Here is a 23,529-nt window from a genome sequence, read left to right as displayed (position 1 = left end):
TGTGTGCACGTGCCTGTTTTCACATGTGTTTGTGTGTGAAAGTTTGTGCTAGTGCTCATGCATATGTATGTGTGTTCGTGGGTTGAGTTGTGTTTGGTCACTAGAGAAGCAGTCGAGTCCGGGACTGTCGCCAGAACAATCTCTGTCTGGTTTCCTCAGGATGGCAGGATGTCAATAGAGCTGAGACAGAAACCACAACAATTCTCAGCAAGAAGCTTTCTCACTGTCTGTGTGACATCAAGTCACAGCCTTAGCATGTATTTGTCTGTGGTCTATGGATTACTGTGTGTATGTGAGTGTGTATGAGCAAGATTCCAAAGACTTGATACTTTTTGTAAAGAATTGTGTGTACTCTTGTGTACATCTTACAGTCATTTTTTTCGACTGTGCCTTTTTTTTAACAAAGTGCTTTGTTAAAGGACTTAATATCATTTGAGTATTTTCAAAGTATCGAGGGTGAGTTGTGTTGGAGTGGACTGAAGTGCATGGTTGCATAACCCCTAAATCACAGCCCAGTCAAACTGTTAGATGACCAAAGTAATGAATCTGCTTAACTCAAAGAAGTAGCCCACTTCACATCAGCACCGCCAAGTAGTGTGCCTTTGTGTAAATAGTACATGTATAAACATGTTTATATAGTCTGAAAGAATGGAATCCGTCAAATAAAAAACTAGAATCACTGGTAATCATGACCTAAATTGTTACCTAACTTGTTACGTGTCTTTGTGTGTACTGAGCACTCTGCCTGTCTCCCACAGCTGACCCTCCTGAAGAACCTGACCGTGGCCAATCAGTGGTCTCTGAAGCTACCAGCCGGCGAATCAGTGCACCACATTATGACCTTTGACCCCATAGACAGGAACTACCTCTACCTTATGACTTCTCACCATGTAAGGCTGTGGGGATCAATACTTTCATCCATCAACTAGACTCAGTTAGACTGATTCATGTTCTCACTGACAATGGCATTGGTTTAGTTTGTTTCTTTGACATGCCTTTCATTTATGCATTTTCCTGTTTTTTCCTAGTGAGTAGTCATATTTTTTTTAGGAAAAACAGATGTTATTTAGCAGTTATTACAAGTTTCTGAATAAGTGATATTATATCCATTCACTTCACATCAGATAAATACATTCAGAGATAACCATTTTCAAGAGGTGATATTTACACTCTGTTTTCCCTTTTGATTTGACAAACCAAATAATGCTAGATGAGCGAATATGCATTGCCTTGTCAGACGTTTTAGGAGAATGTGGTGGCCCCTTGTCTAAAAGTGTTGTATGTTAAATAATGCACGAAGGTTATGAGTCAACCGTGCAAACTGTATGTAGAAGTGGGGCTGCAACCGGAAAAATTGGTGTGAGAGAATGAATGTGCTTCCTGTAAACAGAGAAATACGTACCTATTCAACATGGTAATATATTAGACAAAGAGTGAGAAAGGCACCTTGCATGTGTGTGAAAGCCAGACGACATGCTATGCTTAATAAACATGATAAGACCTAACCATGTATGACAGTGTGTAAATGCACAAAACATGCTAAAAGAGATGAGGTGTGAATAATATACTGTATTATGTACAGTGTTTTGAGTGTATGTATGTGTGCTTCTGTCAATAGCTCCTGAGGGTAAAGGTAGCAGCATGTAGCCAGTACAGAACATGCAGTGACTGTCTGGGGGCCGGCGATGCACACTGTGGCTGGTGCACACTGGAGAGCAGGTAAGAACCACGGCCATCCATGTAAACCAATCAATCAATCCTCAGTTTAGTAAGGTGCAGTCGTCTAATAGTATAACATGTTATATTAGTGATATAAGGAGTTTTAGGAGATTGAGAGAAGAGGGACTGTGAGAGAGCTGACGATTGATGTTAGAGGGGGGAGGAGTTTAGTGGAGGGACTGTGAGAGAGCTGACGATTGATGTTAGAGAGGGGAGGAGTTTAGTGAGGAGGGACTGTGAGAGAGCTGATGATTGATGTTAGAGGGGTGAGGAGTTTAGTGAGGAGGGACTGTGAGAGGGCCGATGATTGATGTTAAGAGGGGTGAAGAGTTTAGTGAGGAGGGACTGTGTAGTTTCCTGTAAGATTACTGTAAGAAGTGGTGTTGGAGTAGAGTTTTATGGTAATTGCTATGAAAGGACTTAGAGTATAGCATTATGAATGTGGGTCTGTCTGGGATGTTGGTCTTTCTCTCTCTCTCTGTCTCTCTGTCTGTATCTCTCGCTCTATATCTCTGTGTCTGAGGGCTGTGTTGGTTATGGCTGGGTGATAAAAGCAGATCAACAGATGAGATGGGGGTTAGTGATGTGTGCTGGCCTGCGCTGGTTGACTGGGGATCTGGCACGGCTAACATGGCCAGTGGGCACCGAGGGAGGGAGTGAGGAAGGGAGGGAGAGAGAGAGACTGGTGTTAATAACAGACTAACACTGTCCATCTTTAATCTCTCTCACACCTCTCTTTATTTATATGTCTCCTATTTATCTCTCTCGCTCCCTGTCTGACATTCCTTTTTTATTTAGTAACTGTTAGTTACTATTTTATTTTTGTCTCATTTGCTCTCATTCTCTATCTGGCTCTAGTCATCCTTCTCTCGTTGGGTTCCCTTCTTCTCTCATTGTCTCTTTGGGCTCTGTCTTCTTCCCTTGCTGTTCTCCCCCTGTCTCTCTCTCTCTACCTCTACAAAAGCCTGTTGATTGTGATGATAATGGTGGTGGGAGGGAGAGTGCACACTGGCTCCTTTGACAAGAAAATGTCAAAGTGTGTATCTGTGCGCATGTCTGTGTGACTTTGTGCCTGTGTTTGGGTGTGTATGCATATGTGTCTCTGTGTCTCTGAGTATGTCTGAGTGTGTGTGTGTGCGCTTTTCTATATGGCTCTTTGTATGTGTGCGTGTCTTTGTCTGTGTTCGTGTATATGTCTGTGTGAGTGAATGAGTGAATGAGTGAGTGTGTGTGTGTGTGTGTGTGTGTGTGTGTGTGTGTGTGTGTGTGTGTGTGTGTGTGTGTGTGTGTGTGTGTGTGTGTGTGTGTTGTGTGTTTGCGCTTTTCTATGTGGCTCTTTGTATGTGTGTGTGTCTTTGTCTGTGTGTGTGTGTGTGTGTTTGCGCTTTTCTATGTGGCTCTTTGTATGTGTGCGTGTCTTTGTCTGTGTTCGTATATATGTCTGTGTGAGTGAATGAGTGAATCTGTGTGTGTGTGTGTGTGTGTGTGCGTGTGTGTGTGCACTTTTCTATGTGGCTCTTTGTATGTGTGCTTGTCTTTGTCTATGTTTGTGTATATGTCTGTATGAGTGAATGAGTGAATCTGTGTGTGTGTGCGCTTTTCTATGTGGCTCTTTGTATGTGTGAGTGAATGAGTGAATCTGTGTGTGTGTGTGTGTGTGTTTGCGCTTTTCTACGAGGCTCTTTGTATGTGTGCGTGTCTTTGTCTGTGTTCGTGTGTGTGTGTGTGTGTGTGTGTGCGCTTTTCTGTGGCTCTATGTATGTGTGTGTGTCTTTGTCTGTGTTCGTGTATGTGTGTGTGTGCGTGTCTTTGTCTGTGTTCGTGTATGTGTGTGTGTGCGTGTCTTTGTCTGTGTCTGTGTTCGTGTGTGTGTGTGTGTGTGTGTGTGTGTGCGTGTGTGCGTGCCTGTGAGAGTCCTGGGTACTGAACTCATGAGCGTGTGTGTAGTGGTGTGTTTGGGCGCTCACTCTGGACTGCTGCTGGTGATATGTTCCAGGGCTGGAGGGCAGATTGATGCAGGAAGGGGGGCTGTTCTCAGGGCATCAGGGGTCGGTGTCTGGGGGTGGAGGGTCCTCTCCGTCACCTCTCTGACACACACACACTCAAACATACTGGGTGCTGGAGGATTATCTCATCACTAAATAATATTCTCCTGTCTGTGTGTGTGTGTGTCAGCACTGTGTCTATATGCCTTTGTATCATGTGGCTTTCTCTCTGTAAGTGTCTGTGTTTTAGAGTAGGCATGTGTGTTATTCTGCCTGTCATTATGCGTTTTTTGTCTACTGTATGTCTCTGTGAGTGTGTGTATGTGGTCAAATGTAAAGTATGTGTGCATGCATGTGTCTTAGTGTCTGTATCTGTGTATATTACAGTATATTTCTCGGTGTTGGGTTTTTGCTGTCTGTGATTGTGTTTCTGTCTGTCTGTCTGTCTGTCTGTCTGTCTGTCTGTCTGTCTGTCTGTCTGTCTGTCTGTCTGTCTGTCTGTCTGTCTGTCTGTCTGTCTGTCTGTCTGTCTGTCTGTCTGTCTGTCTGTCTGTCTGTCTCTGTATATCTGTCTGTGTGTGTGTGTGGGGGGGGGGTCTGCATACTGTATGTTTCTATGTGTGAGTGTGAGAGAGATCTATGTTTTAAGATGTTTAACATTCTTCTTATCAGAACTTATCTTCCTTTTCACCTGCCAGACACACACATACTTGGTGAGAAATTAGATTCTCTTTTTTCAATCACTTAGGTGCAATTTTCACAAGTACAGTACCTTCAGAAAGTATTCATACTACTTGACTTATTCCACATTTTTTTGTGTTACAGCCTGAATTCAAAATGGATTCAATGGATTTTATCCTCTCACCCATCTACACAATACCCCCATAATGACAAAGTGACAACATGTTTTAAGAATGTATTAAAATGAAATACAGAAATATCTCATTTACAGACACTATATAAACAGAAGTATGCGGGCACCCCTTCAAATGAGTGGATAATTCAGCCACACCCGTTGCTGATAGGTGTATAAAATCGAGCACACAGCCATGCAATCTCCATACACAAAAACTGAAGAGCTCAGTGACTTTCAATGTGGCACTGTCATAGGATGCCACCTTTCCAACAAGTTAATTTGTCAAATTTCTGCCCTCCTAGAGCTGCCCCGGTCAACTGTAAGTGCTCCTGTAGGAGAAAAATCGGCTCAGCTGCGAAGTGAGCAGAACGACCACACAAGCTCACAGAACGGGACTACCGAGGTGCTGAAGCGCGTAGAGTGTAATAAATAGTCTGTCCTTGGTTGCAACACTCACTACCGAGTTCCAAACTGCCTCTGGAAGCAACGTCAGCACAATAACTGTTCGTCAGGAGCTTCATGAAATTGGTTTCCATGGCCTAGCAACCGCACACAAGCCTAAGATCACTATGCACAATGCCAAGAGTCGGCTGGAGTGGTGTAAATCTCGCCGCCATTGGACTCTGAAGCATGTGTTTTCAAGCTCTGTCAAGTTCATTGTTTATCATTGCTAGACAGACATTTTCATGTCTTGCCATATATTTTCAAGCTAATTTAAATCAAAACTGTAACTCGGCCACTCAGGAACATTCATTGTCTTCTTGGTAAGCAACTCCAGTGTAGATTTGTTCTTATTTTTACGTTATTGCCCTGCTGAAAGGTGAATTCCTCATCCAGTGTCTGGTGGAAAGCAGACTGAAACAGGTTCGTCTAGGCCTGTGCTTAGCTCCATCCCATATATTTTTTATCCTGAAAAACTCCCATTCCTTAACAATTACCAACATACCCCATAACATGATGCAGCCACCACTATTCTTGAAATTATGAGTTGAACTAAGTAATGTGTTGTAATGGATTTGCCCCAAACATAACTATTTTACCTTTATTTAACTAGGCAAGTCAGTTAAGAACAAATTTTTATTTTCAATGACGGCCTAGGAACAGTGGGTTAACTGCCTGTTCAGGGGCAGAATGACAGATTTGTACCTTGTCAGCTCAGGGGTTTGAACTTGCAACCTTCCGGTTACTAGTCCAACGCTCTAGCCACTAGGCTACCCTGCCGCTCTTGTCCCTCTGTCATTAGGTTAGTATTGTGGAGTAACTACAATGTTGTTGATCCATCCTCAGTTTTCTCCAGACATTAAACTCTGTAACTGTGTTAAAGTCACCATTATCTTCATGGTGAAATCACTGAGCTGTTTCCTTCCTCTCCGGCATCTGAGTTAGGAAGTACGCCTGTATCTTTGTAGTGACTGGGTGTATTGATACACCATCCAAAGTGTAATTAATAACTTCACCATGCTGAAAGGGATATTAATGTCAGAATTTTTTTTGTTTTACCCATCTACCAGTAAGTGCCCGTTTTATTAATTTGTAACATTTTTGAAAAATATTTAATTCCATTTTGACCTTATGGGGTATTGTGTGTAGGCCAGTGGAAAAAGTATTATCCATTTTAAATTCAGGCTGTAACAACAACAAGTCAAGGGGTGTGAATCCTTTCTGAAGGCACTATATTTGGTACATTTGCTTACAACTCTTGTAAGCAAAGAAATCTAAACAGATCATCAAAATGGCTCATTTTTCAATACTCAAAGCACATTCTCAATTGACTGAGTACAACAAACAAATTCAGTCACTTGTTCACTGCACCAAATCGCTCTTTCAATTTGGATACATATTCAATCTAAGTATATGCTTTTAAAAATGCACTATTCACTTTACTTTTGATATGATTTTCTTGTCATTTGTCAATACAATTAACTATCACTTAATCTGCTCAAAACTGATAACTACAAATTATTAGGAACACCTTGTCTTTCCATGACATGACCAGGTGAATCCAAGGGTGGAAGCTATGTTCCCTTATTGATGTCACCTATTACATACATTTCAATCAGTGTAGATGAAGGGGAGGAGACAGGTTAAGTGCCTTTGAACAGAGTATGGTAGTAGGTGCCAGGCGCAGCAGTTTGAGTGTCAAGAACTGCAAAACTGCTGGGTTTTTGACACTCAACAGTATCCCGTTTGTAAAAGAATGGTCCAGCACCCAAAGGACATCCAGCCAACTTGACACAATTGTGGGAAGCATTGGAGTCAACATGGGCCAGCATCCCTGTGGAATGCTTTCAACACCTTGTAGTCCATGCTCTGTCGAATTGAAGCTGTTCTGAGGGCAAAAGGGGGTGCAACTCAATATTAGGAAGGTGTATTTCTAGATGAAACAATGATTAAGTTTGGTGAAAAAGTGACTGTATGATTTTTATGTGTTGTACTTATTCTATTGAACATGTGCTTAGAGGTTTGAAACAACTACCTTTTTGATGATCTGTTTTGAATTTTGTACTATGAATTTTGAAATTTGACCACATACTTGTGAAATTGCACTAAAGCTATACAAAAACTGTAAGGAGTAGCATGTTACCATTTAAAACATGCCTGCTTTAGCAAAGTAGTTGACAGGTGATGACAGGCTGCTGTTGTGGGTGTGGGTGTATTTGAGAGAGAGGTGTTTTTGTATCTACTTATGTACACCATGACCACTGTGAGTGTGGTAGAGTTGACAGAGAAGGCGTGAATGGATTTTTAGAAACAATTTCAAAACAGTGAGAACTTTTCCTGAGCAGCCCCTGGAGTAAACATTTAGGCTCTATTTTCGACTGGCGTTAAGGCTGCGTGTAACGATTGTCTTCCTCTTCCGATGAGGAATAAGATGGATCGGACCAATGCGCAGGGTGGTAAGTGTTCATGTTATATTTATTAGAACAGAAACACAAAAGAAAATAACAAAGAGAGTGAAATGAAAACGAAACAGTCCTGTAAGGTACAGCAACACAAAACAGAAAACAACTACCCACAAATCATAGTGGGAAAACAGGCTGCCTAAGTATGGTTCTCAATCAGAGACAACGATTGACAGCTGCCTCTGATTGGGAACCATACCAGGCCAAACACAGAAATACAAAACCTAGAATACACAACATAGAATGCCCACCCCAACTCACGCCCTGGCCAAACTAAAACAGAGACATAAAAAAGGAACCTAGGTCAGGATGTGACACTGCGTTAGTATCAAACGCACATTAGTTTGCAAGTTTCATATAAAAACTGACGCCCTGGCATTTGGTTTGGCCTTTCACCTGTCTTTTATCAGCTTATTTGCACTCAGATGGGCAGGGTGGAAATATGTGAGGTGTGTCCTTAAAAATATGATGCAAAGTGTTAATTTCAGGCAGTGCTGATAGGAATATTTAAGACCAACCAAAAGATGGTTTTAACGGTAATGCAGTTGGTTATGGCATTAATCTTGACAGCGAAAACGCAGCCTATCCAGCCGTGATGCACACTGCCCATATGCGCATGGAACAAGAGTAGGCAAGAAACATAAAAAATATATATATATTTTGTCCCATTTCGATTTATTTGATCAGAAACCAAGCATAGCCTCCCCTCCTCTCAATTAAGGCTTTTTTTTTGTCTGTGTAAAGGGTTTGGCTCTTGAGACTGCTTGGAAATACATATTATTCACCAAAGCTTTATTAAAATATCAAGTTAGAGAGGAGTAAAATAGTGAGCTAACATTCCTTTTTTATCTATGTATTGTAGACAAGCCTACATTATTTTAACCATACCCATCATGAAACGAGAGATGAGAACCTATGTGAATACTGGTGAACCTCGTATTTAGAAGTGATCTGTAACCTGTAAAAAGAGCTTGTTTTCTGTTTCATATGTTCAAAATCCAATCCCTCCCTCAGGCCTACTATAACGAAGACTGGTTCAACAGCAATGCCTGCCATTTATCCTGGTGGTTTTATGATATCAGTAAATTTATATGTATTTATTGTTGTTGTCGTTGGATGGTGACAACATCCGTGGCGCGCTTGCAATGCAACTTCTGGAGGTTTGTGAATTGCGATCTGATCTGTAAAATGGTTCCGAATATGTTCATAAAACATGGGCCTATTTGGGACCAGTATAACAGGGAGTGGATATCCTCCCTTTCTATTTATATTGGATCTTGGTGCATACTGTGAAACATTTGGATGTGTGTAAAACCCTCCGTAGTCTCCATTGTTTAATATCATATGCCCATGGGGGTAAAATATGATGCCTGTAAATGTGACATAGCCTATTGAAAACAAGTTGCTGTTTTGTTTAGAATTTGATTGGAATTATTCATTCTCTTTTTAGGCCTTATCAATCTTACTGACAATATTTGGCATGTCCATGCTCAGCCATAATGCAATTTACAGTAAGTCTAGCCCCTAAAACTGTGTGATTGCTATTGACGCCACAAATTTACTTTGAACACAACACAAGGTGGACTGAAAATGGGTTCAAATTGACGTATTTATCAAATATAGGTCTATATTTTGTTATTTATTTTCTGTAAACCATTTAACAAGCTATAACGGTCTAACATTGGAATTGGAGTTGATTCCAAGGCAGTACATAAAAATGTAAATACACAACTTGAAGCAGCCACATATTTTGCCATGGAGCACGTTCTGATTGGCCAGTGAGGAGCCAAGGCTTGACACACCCACAACTTGTTTATTCATCAAAACCCAGCCCTTTCCCACCAATGCCAGCAAGTGTGTCGATCATTTTGAAAGTAAAAATAGCAAAAATATTTCTGGCACACCCCTGAACCTGCACGTAGACTATTGCAGGTAAGGTTTGTTCAAATAGAGCCCGTACTCTTTAGAAAGGGAAGTAAGAAAAGTCCATTCTGATGCCATACTGGGTTAGACAGAGGTGAATGACTCACTGGTCACTGAGTTACTGTCTGACTTTCCTGCTCAGCATCATTAGCTTGTCTCTCTGTGTGTGTGTGTTTAAATATTGTTTATGTGTGTTTGTTAATTTCTTTAGGCTTCAATGTGTGCTGTGCTTTTGTTTTAGGTGTTTGTGTGTTTCAGAGAGGCTATTAAGTTTGTCGCGACTGCTTGTGTTTTATGTGTTTGAGGTTGTTGCGTGTGTGTTTGTGTGTGTGTAGGGGATTTTTGTGGGATTGCAGAGCCATTCTATTCTATTCTTAGAAGAGTAGCTGACCTCATGGTCCTTCCTGGTCCCTTAGCGCCAGTAGGACTAAAATCTGGACATTCACGCACCCACGCAGCGATACACACATACACACAGATGCACATTTAAATGCATACACACATCCACTCATTCGCTCACACACCCATTTTAGAACAGACTTGTTAAAGTGTCAAAGGAAAGTATGGATGCCAAAGTCATTACATGGTGATTCTAACTTCTAACTGCTGTTCTACTGCTTGTGGCTGCTCCAGTCTAGTTAATCTATAGTTTAAGGTCATTGTGTCCTTGTTTTATATTGCGCTGCAGGAGTACTAGCTGTGCTCTGTGCTTAGGGACTTGTGAAGTTTATTAGTCAAACAGTAGTCATAATATGAGCCCACCCTGCTTGATAAGCTCCCACTTTCTCACAGTCACACACACACACACACACACACACACACACACACACACACACACACACACACACACACACACACACACACACACACACACACACACACACACACACACACACACACACACACATACACATACACATACACACACACACATGAATGACATGGCCTGGTAGCTCCTTAATTGAATTAAATGGCCTCTGATCCTGATGCCGGAGGGTTTAGGTTGTGATGGGAACATGTTTGACACCAAGTCAAACAGTGTGTTGTGTGTGTTGACCTGTCTGACTGACAGCCCAGACCTCTCATGTGACACAATGAGATGAGTCTGATACGCAACTCTATGGGAAACCAACCAGCCTACTAAACGCTGCATTGAGATTTAATGAGGGCAGAAATCAAAATATGTCCGCTCTCTGCAATGAGAGGAGAGCAGATGTAGTGGAAACACTGAGTAAACAGAGTTTGCAATGTGGAGCTCTGTTGCTACTAGGTCCATAGAGGAAGCTGGAAGCTCTGCTAGACAGTAGTTTGGCTATGAATAACTTTCATGATGTGTTTTCCCACTGGGCCCACACTGGTTGAATCAATGCTGTTTCCACGTAATTTCAACGTGGAATAGATGTTGAATTGACATCTGTACCGAGTGGGAGCTCACTATGAGATATATTATAAGATTATAAACATAAATTACTAGAATAATTGGCTCCAATTTAAACGTATTTAATCATGTACACAATGTCTTTATATGTTCCCCGTGTGCAGGTGTTCCATCCAGAGGGAGTGTGCCTGGGGGCCTCTGGCGCGCTCCTGGATCGGGATGGGTGAAGGTCCCCAGCAGTGCCCCTCCATGACCCTCACCCCCCCAGAGATCAGCCTGTCCACTGACATCAAGGTACCATACATTACATCATAACTGTTTTTATGTGTCATCAGGTGTATGTATGTTCAAACATTGTTAAGTGAATCATGTGAAGTGCCAAGTTATTCTTTTAAGAATTGAGTTGTTACGTTTAATATTTCTCAAGTGTGCAGTACCAGTCGAAAGTTTGGACACACCTACTCATTCAAGGGTTTTTCTTTATTTTTTACTGTTTTTACTATTTTACATCAAAACTGTGAAATAACACATATGAAATCATGTAGTAACCAAAATAGTTTTAATCAAATCAAAATATATTTTATATTTGAGATTCTTCAAAGTAGCCACCCTTTGCCTTGATGACAGCTTTGCACACTCTTAGCATTCTCAACCAGCTTCACCTGGAATGTTTTTTCAAGGTGGCTACTTTAAAAGAATCAAAAATATGAAATATATTTTGATTTGTTTAACACTTTTTTGGTTACTACATGATTCAAAATGTGTTATTTCATAGTTTTGATGTATTCACTATTATTCTACAATGTAGAAAATAGTAAAAATAAAGACAACCCTTGAATAAGTAGGTGTGTCCAAACTTTTGACTGGTACTGTGTGTACAGTAGGTACATTATGAGTGTCAGACACAGCATTGTGTGGAGTATGTAGGTCAGGTTGGCTGTGATAGCTCCAGCAGCTGTCCAATCCCAAGTCATCACTCAGGACCACAGGAAGCTGGGCCCACTGCCGTCTCCCCAAACAGGAAGCAGCAAGCAGGAAAGAGGAAGTCAGCGCCACAGCCAGGAAATGATCAATTCCAGACAATAGAGTGTAAAGTGTAGCATGTTACCATATGTCACTGGCCTCTCCAACTACTATATCTACAGCTATGTCATCTTCCTCTCCGTCTGTCGCTCTCACTCTTCACCCCCCCCCTTGTCTCCCCCTCTTCCTCCCCCTCTGTTTTTCTCCCACATATTGAAATGAGATCAGTGAGATTGACAGACAACGAAGTGTGATGTTCCTCAGTGTTGTGATCCCAGTGTAGATCACTCATGTCTCTCGTCACACAACAGTATGTTTGGATGCAAGTTTGCTATGCCATCTGTCTTTTGGAGACATGAAGATTTCTCTTTCCCTCTCTCTACTTTCCTGCATCCCCTAACCCTTCTTTCTCTCCACCAGGATGTGGGGATTCTGATAAACGGCAGTGTCCCTGATCTGGTTGGTTCGCGGGTGGAATGTGACTATGGATTGGGTGTTGCCACGGCAGCCACGGTGCACCTGGACTACGGCCCAGCCCAGATTCAGACCTGCCCCCTACTACCTCGGGAGAGGTACCCCAATATCCCTCCTGGCAGAGGTAAGGGTTACTTATACTACTGGTAGAACACTAGTTTGATTTCGTCCTGTTTCATCACTGCTGATCTTGACATATGCTGAGACATTTCCATGTTATATGTTGTTGTGCCAGATCACTTGACTGTTCCCGTGGCGATAAAGGTGAACGGCACATCCGTGGTTTCCGGGAGCTTCGTCATCTATGATTGCGAGAGGACAGGAGCAATACACACGAAAACTGCGTGAGTGTTTTCAAGTCTGAGTCATCTAGGGTTTCTTTTACATTCGTTTATCCATCTTATAGTTTTAACCACTAACACTATTTCCAGATCTTCCTAAGTTAAACCCAGTTACAAGACACACACACGCTGACACACACACTTCCAATCTGCACTGTCTCTGTTTACCCCGGATCCACAAATCTACCTCAAATGTAGCCTAAATAGCAGGTTCATAACTGTGAAATTTGAGACACGCAATCAGCCCCGTCCCTGAGCAGAGTTCTTTGCCAAGTCACTTGCATCACTCAAATGTCGGCCAAATGTCATCTATAGTCTCACTGGAATTCTCTCACCACACATGCAGGGTAGCCTAGTGGTTAGAGCGTTGGACTAGTGACTGGAAGGTTGCAAGTTCAAATCCCCGAGCTGACAAGGTACAAATCTGTCGTTCTGCACCTGAACAGGCAGTTAACCCACTGTTCCTAGGCCGTCATTGAAAATAAGAATTTGTTCTTAACTGACTTGCCTAGTTAAATAAAGGTAAAATAAATCAAATGCAGCTCAAGGCTGGAAGGGTGGCAGACAGGGGTGTATACACCCCAAAAATCTGAGGGGGCACAAAGTCTGTGATGATGGATGGGGGTTGGTCCTTTGACTGTCTGTAAATTGGAGAATTTTGCATTTTTCAAAGACTTTTCCTGCAATGTAGAGCCCTAATCATTATGATTAATCCTGTGTAAAAATTGTGTCTATTGTTCTGCATATCTAAGCATACCTCTTGAGCTGCCTGTATCCTCCTGACTTGTGTTAAAGAAACTAAGTATGCTTCTCTGCATGTCTATTAAAATCTGTATAAAAGATTTCAAAGAATGGGAGTCTTATTCAGTATATGTAGTTATTGCTTACCTGCTAAGATAGTTAGACAAGCTAGCTACACTAACTTGATTGATAGCCTGAAATGGCTTCTTGGTAGCTAGTTATGAGGTTGGAAGATTGGGAACCTATCTGGGCTAGCTAAAGCCAACTTCATAATATGTCTAGGTGGCTAGTAGTATTAAAGAGAAACAACAACATCAAATATTATATATACAGTACCAGTCAAAAGTTTGGACACACGTACACATTCCAGAAGTTCTTTATTTTTACTATTTTCTACATTGTAGAATAATAGTGAAGATATCAAAACTATGAAATAACACACATGGAATCATTTAGTAACCAAAAAAGTGTGAAACAAATCTAAATATATTTTATATTTGAGATTCTTCAAAGTAGCCACCCTTGGCCTTGATGACAGCTTTGCACACTTGGAATTCTCTTAACCAGCTTAATTTTTTAATTTTGTATTTATTTAACCTTTATTTAACTAGGCAAGTCAGTTAAGAACAAATTCTTATTTACAATGACAACCAAAAGGCAAAAGGCCTCCTGCGGGGATGGGGGCCTGGGATAAAAAATAAATACAAATTAAAATTTAAAAATATATATATTAATAAAATTAAAATTAAGAAGGTAAACAAAATGTATAAATAAATAAATAAATAAATGCAATACAAATATAGGACAAAACACACATCACAACAAGAGAGACAACACAACACTACATAAGGAGAGACCTATAAGACAACAACGCACAGTCAACAACACAAAGGTCAAGAAGGTAGAGACAACAATACTCGCACCAAGCAGCCACAACTGTCAGTAAGAGTATCCATGATTTAGTCTTTGAAGACATTGAGATAAAACTGTCCAGTCTGAGTGTTTGTTGCAGCTCGTTCCAGTCGCTAGCTGCAGCGAACTGAAAAGAGGAGCGACCCAGGGATGTGTGTTCTTTGGGGACCTTTAACAGAATGTGACTGGCAGAACGGGTGTTGTATGTGGAGGATGAGGGCTGCAGTAGATATCTCAGATAGGGGGGAGTGAGGCCTAAGAGGGTTTTATAAATAAGCATCAACCAGTGGGTCTTGTGACGGGTATACAGATATGACCAGTTTAAAGGGGCATAGAGTGCAGTGATGTGTCCTATAAGGAGCATTGGTGGCAAATCTGATGGCCGAATGGTAAAGAACATCCCACAAGGTATGACTCCAAACACCCAGAAAAGGCTACTCTCCTCGATGTTATCCTCACAAATAATCCTGATAGGTATCAGTCTGTTCCCTCTCTGCTGGTCTAACCCCAAGAAGTTCTGGAAAACAGTTCAAGACCTGGAGAATAAACCCTCCTCCTCATAGCTGCCCATGTCCCATGATGTGGTTGATACTGACAAGAAGCACATGGCTGAGCTCTTTAATCACCACTTTTTTAAGTCAGGATTCCTATTTGACTCAGCCATGCCTCCTTGCTCATCCAACATTTCCTCATCTCCCACCCCTTCTAATGCGACTCTCCCTGATGATGCTTCTCCCTTTTTCCCCCTGCCCCACTACAAAGTTTCTCCCTGCAGGCAGTAAGTATTCAGACCCTTTGCTTTGAGACTCGAAGTTTAGCTCAGGTGCATCCTGTTTCCATTGATCATCCTTGACATGTTTCCACAACTTAATTCAATTGATTGGATATGATTTGGAAAGGTACACACCTGTCTCTATAAGGTACCACATTTGACAGTGCAAGTCAGAGCAAAAACCAAGCCATGAGGTTGAAGGAATTGTCCGTAGAGTCCCGAGACAGGATTGTGTCCAGGCACAGATTTGGGGAAGGGTACCAAAAATGTCTGCAGCAGTGAAGGTCCTCAAGAACACAGTGGCCTCATCATTCTTAAATGGAAGAAGTTAATAACCACCAAGACTCTTCCTAGAGCTGGCCACCCAGCCAAACTGAGCAATCGGGGGAGAAGGGCCTTAGTCAGGGAGTTGACCAAGAACCCAATGGTCACTCTGACAGAGCTCCAGATTTCCTCTGTGGAGATGAGAGAAACTTCCAGAAGGACAACCATCTATGCAGAACTCCACCAATCAGGCCTTTATGATGGAATGGCCAGACGGAAGCCACTCCTCAGTAAAAGCACATGACAGCCCGCTTGGAGTTTGCCAAAACGCACCTAAAGACTCTCAGACCATGAAAAACGAGATTCTCTGGTCTGATGAAACCAAGCTTGAACTCTTTGGCCTGAATGCCAAGCATCACATCTGGAGTAAACCTGGCACCATCCCTACGGTGAAGCACAGTGGTGGCAGCATCATGCTGTGGGGATGTTTTTCAGCTGCAGGGACTGAGAAACTATTAAGGATTGAGGGAAAGATCAACGGAGCAAAGATCCTTGATGAAAACCTGCTCCAGAGCGCTCAGGACCTCAGACTGGGGCAAAGGTTCACCTTCCAACAGGTCAATGACCCTAAGCACACAGCCTAGACAACGCAGGAGTAGCTTTGGGACAAATCTCGGAATGTCCTCGAGTATCGCAGCCAAACTTGAACTCGATCGAACATGTCTGGAGAGAACTTAAAATAGCTGTGCAGCGACGCTCCCCATCTAACCTGACAGAGCTTGAGAGGATCTGCAGAGAAGAATGGGAGAAACTCCCCAAATACAGGTGTACCAAGCTTGTAGTGTCATACCCTAGAAAACTTGAAGCTCTAATCTCTGCCAAAGGTGCTTGAACAAAGTACTGAGTAAAGAGTCTGAATACTTAGGTAAATGTTTATTTTATTTATTTATTTATTTGCATTTCCAAAAATGTCAGTATGGGGTATTGTGTGTAGATTGATGAAGGATAGAAACTATTTAATACATTTTAGAACAAGGCTGTAATGTAACATAATGTGGAAAAAGTCAAGGGGTCTGAATACTTTTTTTGGGGGGTGGGGGTAGAACAGTTTTAATATTGCAGATAGATTGTAGCTTCCATCAATGTAATTGTCTGCATCACTTCCAATCCCCCATATATTTTGGCAAATATATAACTACATGTACATATACAGTTGAAGTCGGAAGTTTACATACACACATTTTTCAAACACTCCACAAATGTCTTGTTGACAAACTATAGTTTTGGCAAGTTGGTCAGGTGCATGACACAAGTAATTTTTCCAACAATTGTTTACAAACAGATTATTTCACTTATAACAATTCCAGTGGGTTATGACGCCTCTGGCGGCAGAGCTATTGAAATCAGTGTTGGTGTCAGTGAGGGGTGCTATATTTGTCTTGTATATGCTGAATGTTGTTGGTTGGCTATATACAGTGTGTCTCATGTTGTTTTATGTGGTCTACAATACTATGTTTTGACTAGCAACCATTGTTTATTTGGGGTAAATATAGTTTATTGAATTTAATAGCTTTCCCTCTGTACTCAGTGAGGGGAATGATGGTTAAGTATTTTTCTATATCTACTTGAATAGTTTAAATTCAACCTGGTTGAAGTCTTGACAAGGTATTAAATGTAAAATGTATGTAGTGTGGCAGTAGAAGTAAGCTAATTGGCTAAGCGCTGTGTCTGGTACTGTTCATGCTTTTCCTGTGGAGAGCTGTGGCTAATGTACAGTATGTGTAATGTGTATAGTGTAATGTGTATAATGTATGTGTGCGTACGTATAAATGACAATGTGTATGTTTGTGCATTCAGAGCAGCAAACTGTTGGAACGTGTTCATTCGGTCCACTTGTCAGATTGGTTTAGAGGTGTGAAAATGGAGTTGTCTGTGTGTATGCAGGTGTATAATAATAATAGATGTAATTTATATAGCACTTTTCATTACACGTTTAAATCTCAAAGAAGATATGTACGAAGTTGTATGTGTGTGTGTGTCTGCATGCCCCTGTGTCCTCAGTGAGGTCTGAAGGTGTGAAATGTTTTGTCGAAGGTGATAATGAGCTAAGTGCCATTCTCAAAGGAAGAGTACAGTGCCGCAAACTGAAGACCTGATACTCTTTCCACTTTTAACCACTTCAAGTTGCTTCCTTCAAGGCAAAGTGCTGTCCAAAACTTGTGTTCCTGTGTTTTATATACACTACTCAAAAAAATAAAGGGAACACTTAAACAACACAATGTAACTCCAAGTCAATCACACTTCTGTGAAATCAAACTGTCCACTTAGGAAGCAACACTGATTGACAATAAATGTCACATGCTGTTGTGCAAATGGAATAGACAACAGGTGGAAATTATAGGCAATTAGCAAGACACCCCCAATAAAGGAGTGGTTCTGCAGGTGGGGACCACAGACCACTTCTCAGTTCCTATGCTTCCTGGCTGATGTTTTGGTCACTTTTGAATGCTGGCGGTGCTTTCACTCTAGTGGTAGACGGAGTCTACAACCCACACAAGTGGCTCAGGTAGTGCAGCTCATCCAGGATGGTACATCAATGCGAGCTGTGGCAAGAAGGTTTGCTGTGTCTGTCAGCGTAGTGTCCAGAGCATGGAGGCGCTACCAGGAGACAGGCCAGTACATCAGGAGACGTGGAGGAGGCCGTAGGAGGGCAACAACCCAGCAACAGGACCGCTACCTCCGCCTTTGTGCAAGGAGGAGCAGGAGGAGCACTGCCAGAGCCCTGCACAATGAACTCCAGCAGGCCACAAATGTGCATGTGTCTGCTCAAACGGTCAGACACAGACTCCATGAGTGTGGTATGAGGTCCCGACGTCCACAGGTGGGGGTTGTGCTTACAGCCCAACACCGTGCAGGACGTTTTTCATTTGCCAGAGAACACCAAGATTGACAAATTCGCCACTGGCGCCCTGTGCTCTTCACAGATGAAAGCAGGTTCACACTGAGCACATGTGACAGACGTGACAGTCTGGAGAAGCCGTGGAGAACGTTCTACTGCCTGCAACATCCTCCAGCATGAACGGTTTGGTGGTGGGTCAGTCATGGTGTGGGGTGGCATTTCTTTGGGGGGCCGCACAGCCCTCTATGTGCTCGCCAGAGGTAGCCTGACTGCCATTAGGTACCGAGATGAGATCCTCAGACCCCTTGTGAGACCATATGCTGGTGCGGTTGGCCCTGGGTTCCTCCTAATGCAAGACAATGCTAGACCTCATGTGGCTGGAGTGTGTCAGCAGTTCCTGCAAGAGGAAGGCATTGATGCTATAGACTGGCCCGCCCGGTCCCCAGACCTGAATCCAATTGAGCACATCTGGGACATCATGTCTCGCTCCATCCACCAATGCCACGTTGCACCACAGACTGTCCAGGAGTTGGCGGATGCTTAAGTCCAGGTCTGGGAGGAGATCCCTCAGGAGACCATCCGCCAAATCAAATCAAATCAAATCAAATTTTATTTGTCACATACACATGGTTAGCAGATGTTAATGCGAGTGTAGCGAAATGCTTGTGCTTCTAGTTCCGACAATGCAGTGATAACCAACAAGTAATCTAACTAACAATTCCAAAACTACTGTCTTATACACAGTGTAAGGGGATAAAGAATATGTACATAAGGATATATGAATGAGTGATGGTACAGAGCAGCATACAGTAGATGGTATCGAGTACAGTATATACATATGAGATGAGTATGTAGACAAAGTAAACAAAGTGGCATAGTTAAAGTGGCTAGTGATACATGTATTACATAAGGATGCAGTCGATGATGTAGAGTACAGTATATACGTATGCATATGAGATGAATAATGTAGGGTAAGTAACATTATATAAGGTAGCATTGTTTAAAGTGGCTAGTGATATATTTACATCATTTCCCATCAATTCCCATTATTAAAGTGGCTGGAGTTGGGTCAGTGTCAATGACAGTGTGTTGGCAGCAGCCACTCAATGTTAGTGGTGGCTGTTTAACAGTCTGATGGCCTTGAGATAGAAGCTGTTTTTCAGTCTCTCGGTCCCAGCTTTGATGCACCTGTACTGACCTCGCCTTCTGGATGATAGCGGGGTGAACAGGCAGTGGTTCGGGTGGTTGATGTCCTTGATGATCTTTATGGCCTTCCTGTAACATCGGGTGGTGTAGGTGTCCTGGAGGGCAGGTAGTTTGCCCCGGTGATGCGTTGTGCAGACCTCACTACCCTCTGGAGAGCCTTACGGTTGAGGGCGGAGCATTTGCCGTACCAGGCGGTGATACAGCCCGCCAGGATGCTCTCGATTGTGCATCTGTAGAAGTTTGTGAGTGCTTTTGGTGACAAGCCGAATTTCTTCAGCCTCCTGAGGTTGAAGAGGCGCTGCTGCGCCTTCTTCACGACGCTGTCAGTGTGAGTGGACCAATTCAGTTTGTCTGTGATGTGTATGCCGAGGAACTTAAAACTTGCTACCCTCTCCACTACTGTTCCATCGATGTGGATAGGGGGTGTTCCCTCTGCTGTTTCCTGAAGTCCACAATCATCTCCTTAGTTTTGTTGACGTTGAGTGTGAGGTTATTTTCCTGACACCACACTCCGAGGGCCCTCACCTCCTCCCTGTAGGCCGTCTCGTCGTTGTTGGTAATCAAGCCTACCACTGTTGTGTCGTCCGCAAACTTGATGATTGAGTTGGAGGCGTGCGTGGCCACGCAGTCGTGGGTGAACAGGGAGTACAGGAGAGGGCTCAGAACGCACCCTTGTGGGGCCCCCGTGTTGAGGATCAGCGGGGAGGAGATGTTGTTGCCTACCCTCACCACCTGGGGGCGGCCCGTCAGGAAGTCCAGTACCCAGTTGCACAGGGCGGGGTCGAGACCCAGGGTCTCGAGCTTGATGACGAGCTTGGAGGGTTCTATGGTGTTGAATGCCGAGCTGTAGTCGATGAACAGCATTCTCACATAGGTATTCCTCTTGTCCAGGTGGGTTAGGGCAGTGTGCAGTGTGGTTGAGATTGCATCGTCTGTGGACCTATTTGGGCGGTAAGCAAATTGGAGTGGGTCTAGGAGGGTGTCAGGTAGGGTGGAGGTGATATGGTCCTTGACTAGTCTCTCAAAGCACTTCATGATGACGGAAGTGAGTGCTACGGGGCGGTAGTCGTTTAGCTCAGTTACCTTAGCTTTCTTGGGAACAGGAACAATGGTGGCCCTCTTGAAGCATGTGGGAACAGCAGACTGGTATAGGGATTGATTGAATATGTCCGTAAACACACCGGCCAGCTGGTCTGCGCATGCTCTGAGGGCGCGGCTGGGGATGCCGTCTGGGCCTGCAGCCTTGCGAGGGTTAACACGTTTAAATGTCTTACTCACCTCGGCTGCAGTGAAGGAGCGACCGCATGTTTTCGTTGCAGGCAGTGTCAGTGGCACTGTATTGTCCTCAAAGCGGGCAAAAAAGTTATTTAGTCTGCCTGGGAGCAAGACATCCTGGTCCGTGACTGGGCTGGGTTTCTTCTTGTAGTCCGTGATTGACTGTACACCCTGCCACATGCCTCTTGTGTCTGAGCCATTGAATTGAGATTCCACTTTGTCTCTGTACTGACGCTTAGCTTGTTTAATAGCCTTGCGGAGGGAATAGCTGCATTGTTTATATTCTGTCATGTTTCCGGCCACCTCATCAGGAGCATGCCCAGGCATTGTAGGGAGGTCATACAGGCACACACACTACTGAGCCTCATTTTGACTTGTTTTAAGGACATTACATCAAAGTTGGATCAGCCTGTAGTGTGGTTTTCCACTTTAATTTTGAGTGTGACTCCAGACCTCCAGACCAAATCCAGACCTCCATGGGTTGATAAGTTTGATTTCCATTGATCATGTTTGTGTGATTTTGTTGTCAGCACATTCAACTGAAGAAAAAAGTATTTAATAAGAATATTTCATTCATTCAGATCTAGGATGTGTTATTTTAGTGTTCCCTTAATTTTTTTTAGCTTTGTACATTTCCAATCTATGAGGTTTGAATAATACTGTGAAATTGTGAAAAAGATGATAATGCCATTTTAGTGTAAGAGCTGATTGAAAAGAACGCATGAAGATTCCGTTTGTTTTGGTGGGATGGAGTTTTGGCCTTCCACGGTGACATCACCATGCAGTAAATTTGTTAATAGACCAATAAGAAAGATAGTTTTAAACCTCTCTGCCAATAACAGCACATTTTCAGTTTTCCCCTCCCTACTCAGACCACTCCCACATAGTCCAAGCTAAATTCTTACTTAAGAAATTGCTATTTACTAATACGCGATTTTTGTTCCTTTTTGTTTTCAATTCAAATTGTCAATCACAGTAAGGTACTTAATTGTTACCCAGAAATGATTTGATTCTGATATAAAAAATGGCTGAATTGGACCTTTAATAATTGCAGAAAGACAAGTTCGCCTGAGAGAGGCTGTATGTGTAAACTAGAGTTTCACCATCACACTGTAACAGGATACAGGCTTATTTTGTTCTGTGTTTGGAGCAAATCCTGGTTTCTTGGTTCTGTGGGCCTTGCGTCTGTGTTTGTATCCAGAAGAGTGTGTTTGTGTGTTGAGAGTGCGCTCTCACAGCCCACTTGGCACAAACATCAGTTCAACGTCTATTTGTGATTTACATTTGGCTGAGTTTTCAATTAACGATAATTCAATGTGACCTCAACAAAACAATTCACCATGACATTCGATTTTGATTAAAAGTGTGTTGAAAAAAAGTCGGTTTGGTGGGAGTTGTGTTGATGAAGTTTCTAGGTGAAGCCCTTTTCACTTTCTTTCACACACTTCCCCCTTTTTCTCTCTTTTTGTCTCCCTCTTTCACTGTCACTCTTGTTTCTTTCACTATGCCTCTGTCTCTCATTTCTCCCTCTGACCGTCCCTTTCTCCCCCTTTAAAAATGTACAGTTGAAGTCGGAAGTTTACATACACCTTAGCCAAATACATTTAAACTCAGTTTTTCACAGTTTCTGACATTTAATCCTAGTAGATATTCCCTGTTTTAGGTCAGTTAGGATCACCCCTTTATTTTAAGAATGTAAAATGTCAGAATAATAGAAGAGGGAATGATTTATTTCAGCTTTTATTTATTTCATCACATTCCCAGTGGGTCAGAAGTTTACATACACTCAATTAGTATTTGGTAGCATTACCTTTAAATTGTTTAACTTGGGTCAAACATTTCAGGTAACCTTCCACAAGCTTCCCACAATAAGTTGGGTGAATTGTGGCCTATTCCACCTGACAGAGCTGGTGTAACTGAGTTTGTAGGCCTCCTTGTTCGCACATGCTTTTTCAGTTCTGCCCACAACTTTTCTATGGGATTGAGGTCAGGGCTTTGTGATGGCCACTCCAATACCTTGACTTTGTTGTCCTTAAGCAATTTTGCCACAACTTTGGAACTATGCTTGGGGTCATTGTCCATTTGGGAGACCCATTTGCGACCAAGCTTTAACTTCCTGACTGATGTCTTGAGATGTTGCTTCAATGTATCCACAAAATTTTAATTCCTCATGATGCCTTTTATTTTGTGAAGTGCACCAGTCCCAGGTTATGTCAATATAGGACTCATTTTACTATGGATATAGATACTTTTGTACCTGTTTCCTCCAGCATCTTCACAAGGTCCATTGATGTTGTTCTGGTATTGATTTGCACATTTCTCACCAAAGTACGTTCATCTCTAGGAGACAGAACGCTTCTCCTTCCTGAGTGGTATGACTGCTGCATCGTCCCATGGTGTTTATACTTGCATACTATTGTTTAAACAGATGAACGTGGTACCTTTAGGAGTTTGGAAATTGCTCCCAAGGATGAACCAGACTTGTGGAGGTCTACAATTCTTTTTCTGAGGTCTTGGCTGATTTCTTTTGATTTTCCCATGATGTCAAGCATAGAGACACTGAGTTTGAAGGTAGGCCTTGAAATACATCCACAGGCACACCCCCAATTGACTCAAATGATGTCAATTAGCCTATCAGAAGCTTTTAAAGCCTTGACATCATTTTCTGGAATTTCCCAAGCCGTTTAAAGGCACAGTCAATTTAGTGTATGTAAACTTCTGACCCACTAGAATTGTGATACAGTGAATTATAAGTGAAATAATCTGTCTGTAAACAATTGTTGGAAAGATAACTTGTGTCATGCACAAAACTATAGTTTGTTAACAAGAAATTTGTGGAGTGGTTAAAAAACGAGTTT

The 23,529-nt window shown here is 42.4% G+C and overlaps 1 protein-coding gene across 1 annotated transcript in view; it reads left to right on the top strand.

The window, feature by feature from the left end:
• LOC115131852 (plexin-D1) overlaps positions 1-23,529 on the top strand; it is a 120,568-nt gene that overhangs the window by 7,543 nt on the left and 89,496 nt on the right. The window contains exons 3-7 of the mRNA XM_029663888.2: positions 759-890; positions 1,619-1,719; positions 10,929-11,058; positions 12,208-12,385; positions 12,497-12,605. Coding sequence (XP_029519748.1) covers positions 759-890; positions 1,619-1,719; positions 10,929-11,058; positions 12,208-12,385; positions 12,497-12,605 — 650 coding nt within the window. The remainder of the gene's footprint in view (positions 1-758; positions 891-1,618; positions 1,720-10,928; positions 11,059-12,207; positions 12,386-12,496; positions 12,606-23,529) is intronic.

The sequence above is a fragment of the Oncorhynchus nerka genome, linkage group LG7, assembly GCF_034236695.1.
Source record: "Oncorhynchus nerka isolate Pitt River linkage group LG7, Oner_Uvic_2.0, whole genome shotgun sequence".
Taxonomy (NCBI): Eukaryota; Metazoa; Chordata; class Actinopteri; order Salmoniformes; family Salmonidae; genus Oncorhynchus; species Oncorhynchus nerka.
The sequence above is the reverse complement of the archived record's forward strand: the minus strand, read 5'-3'. Positions and strand labels throughout refer to the sequence as shown.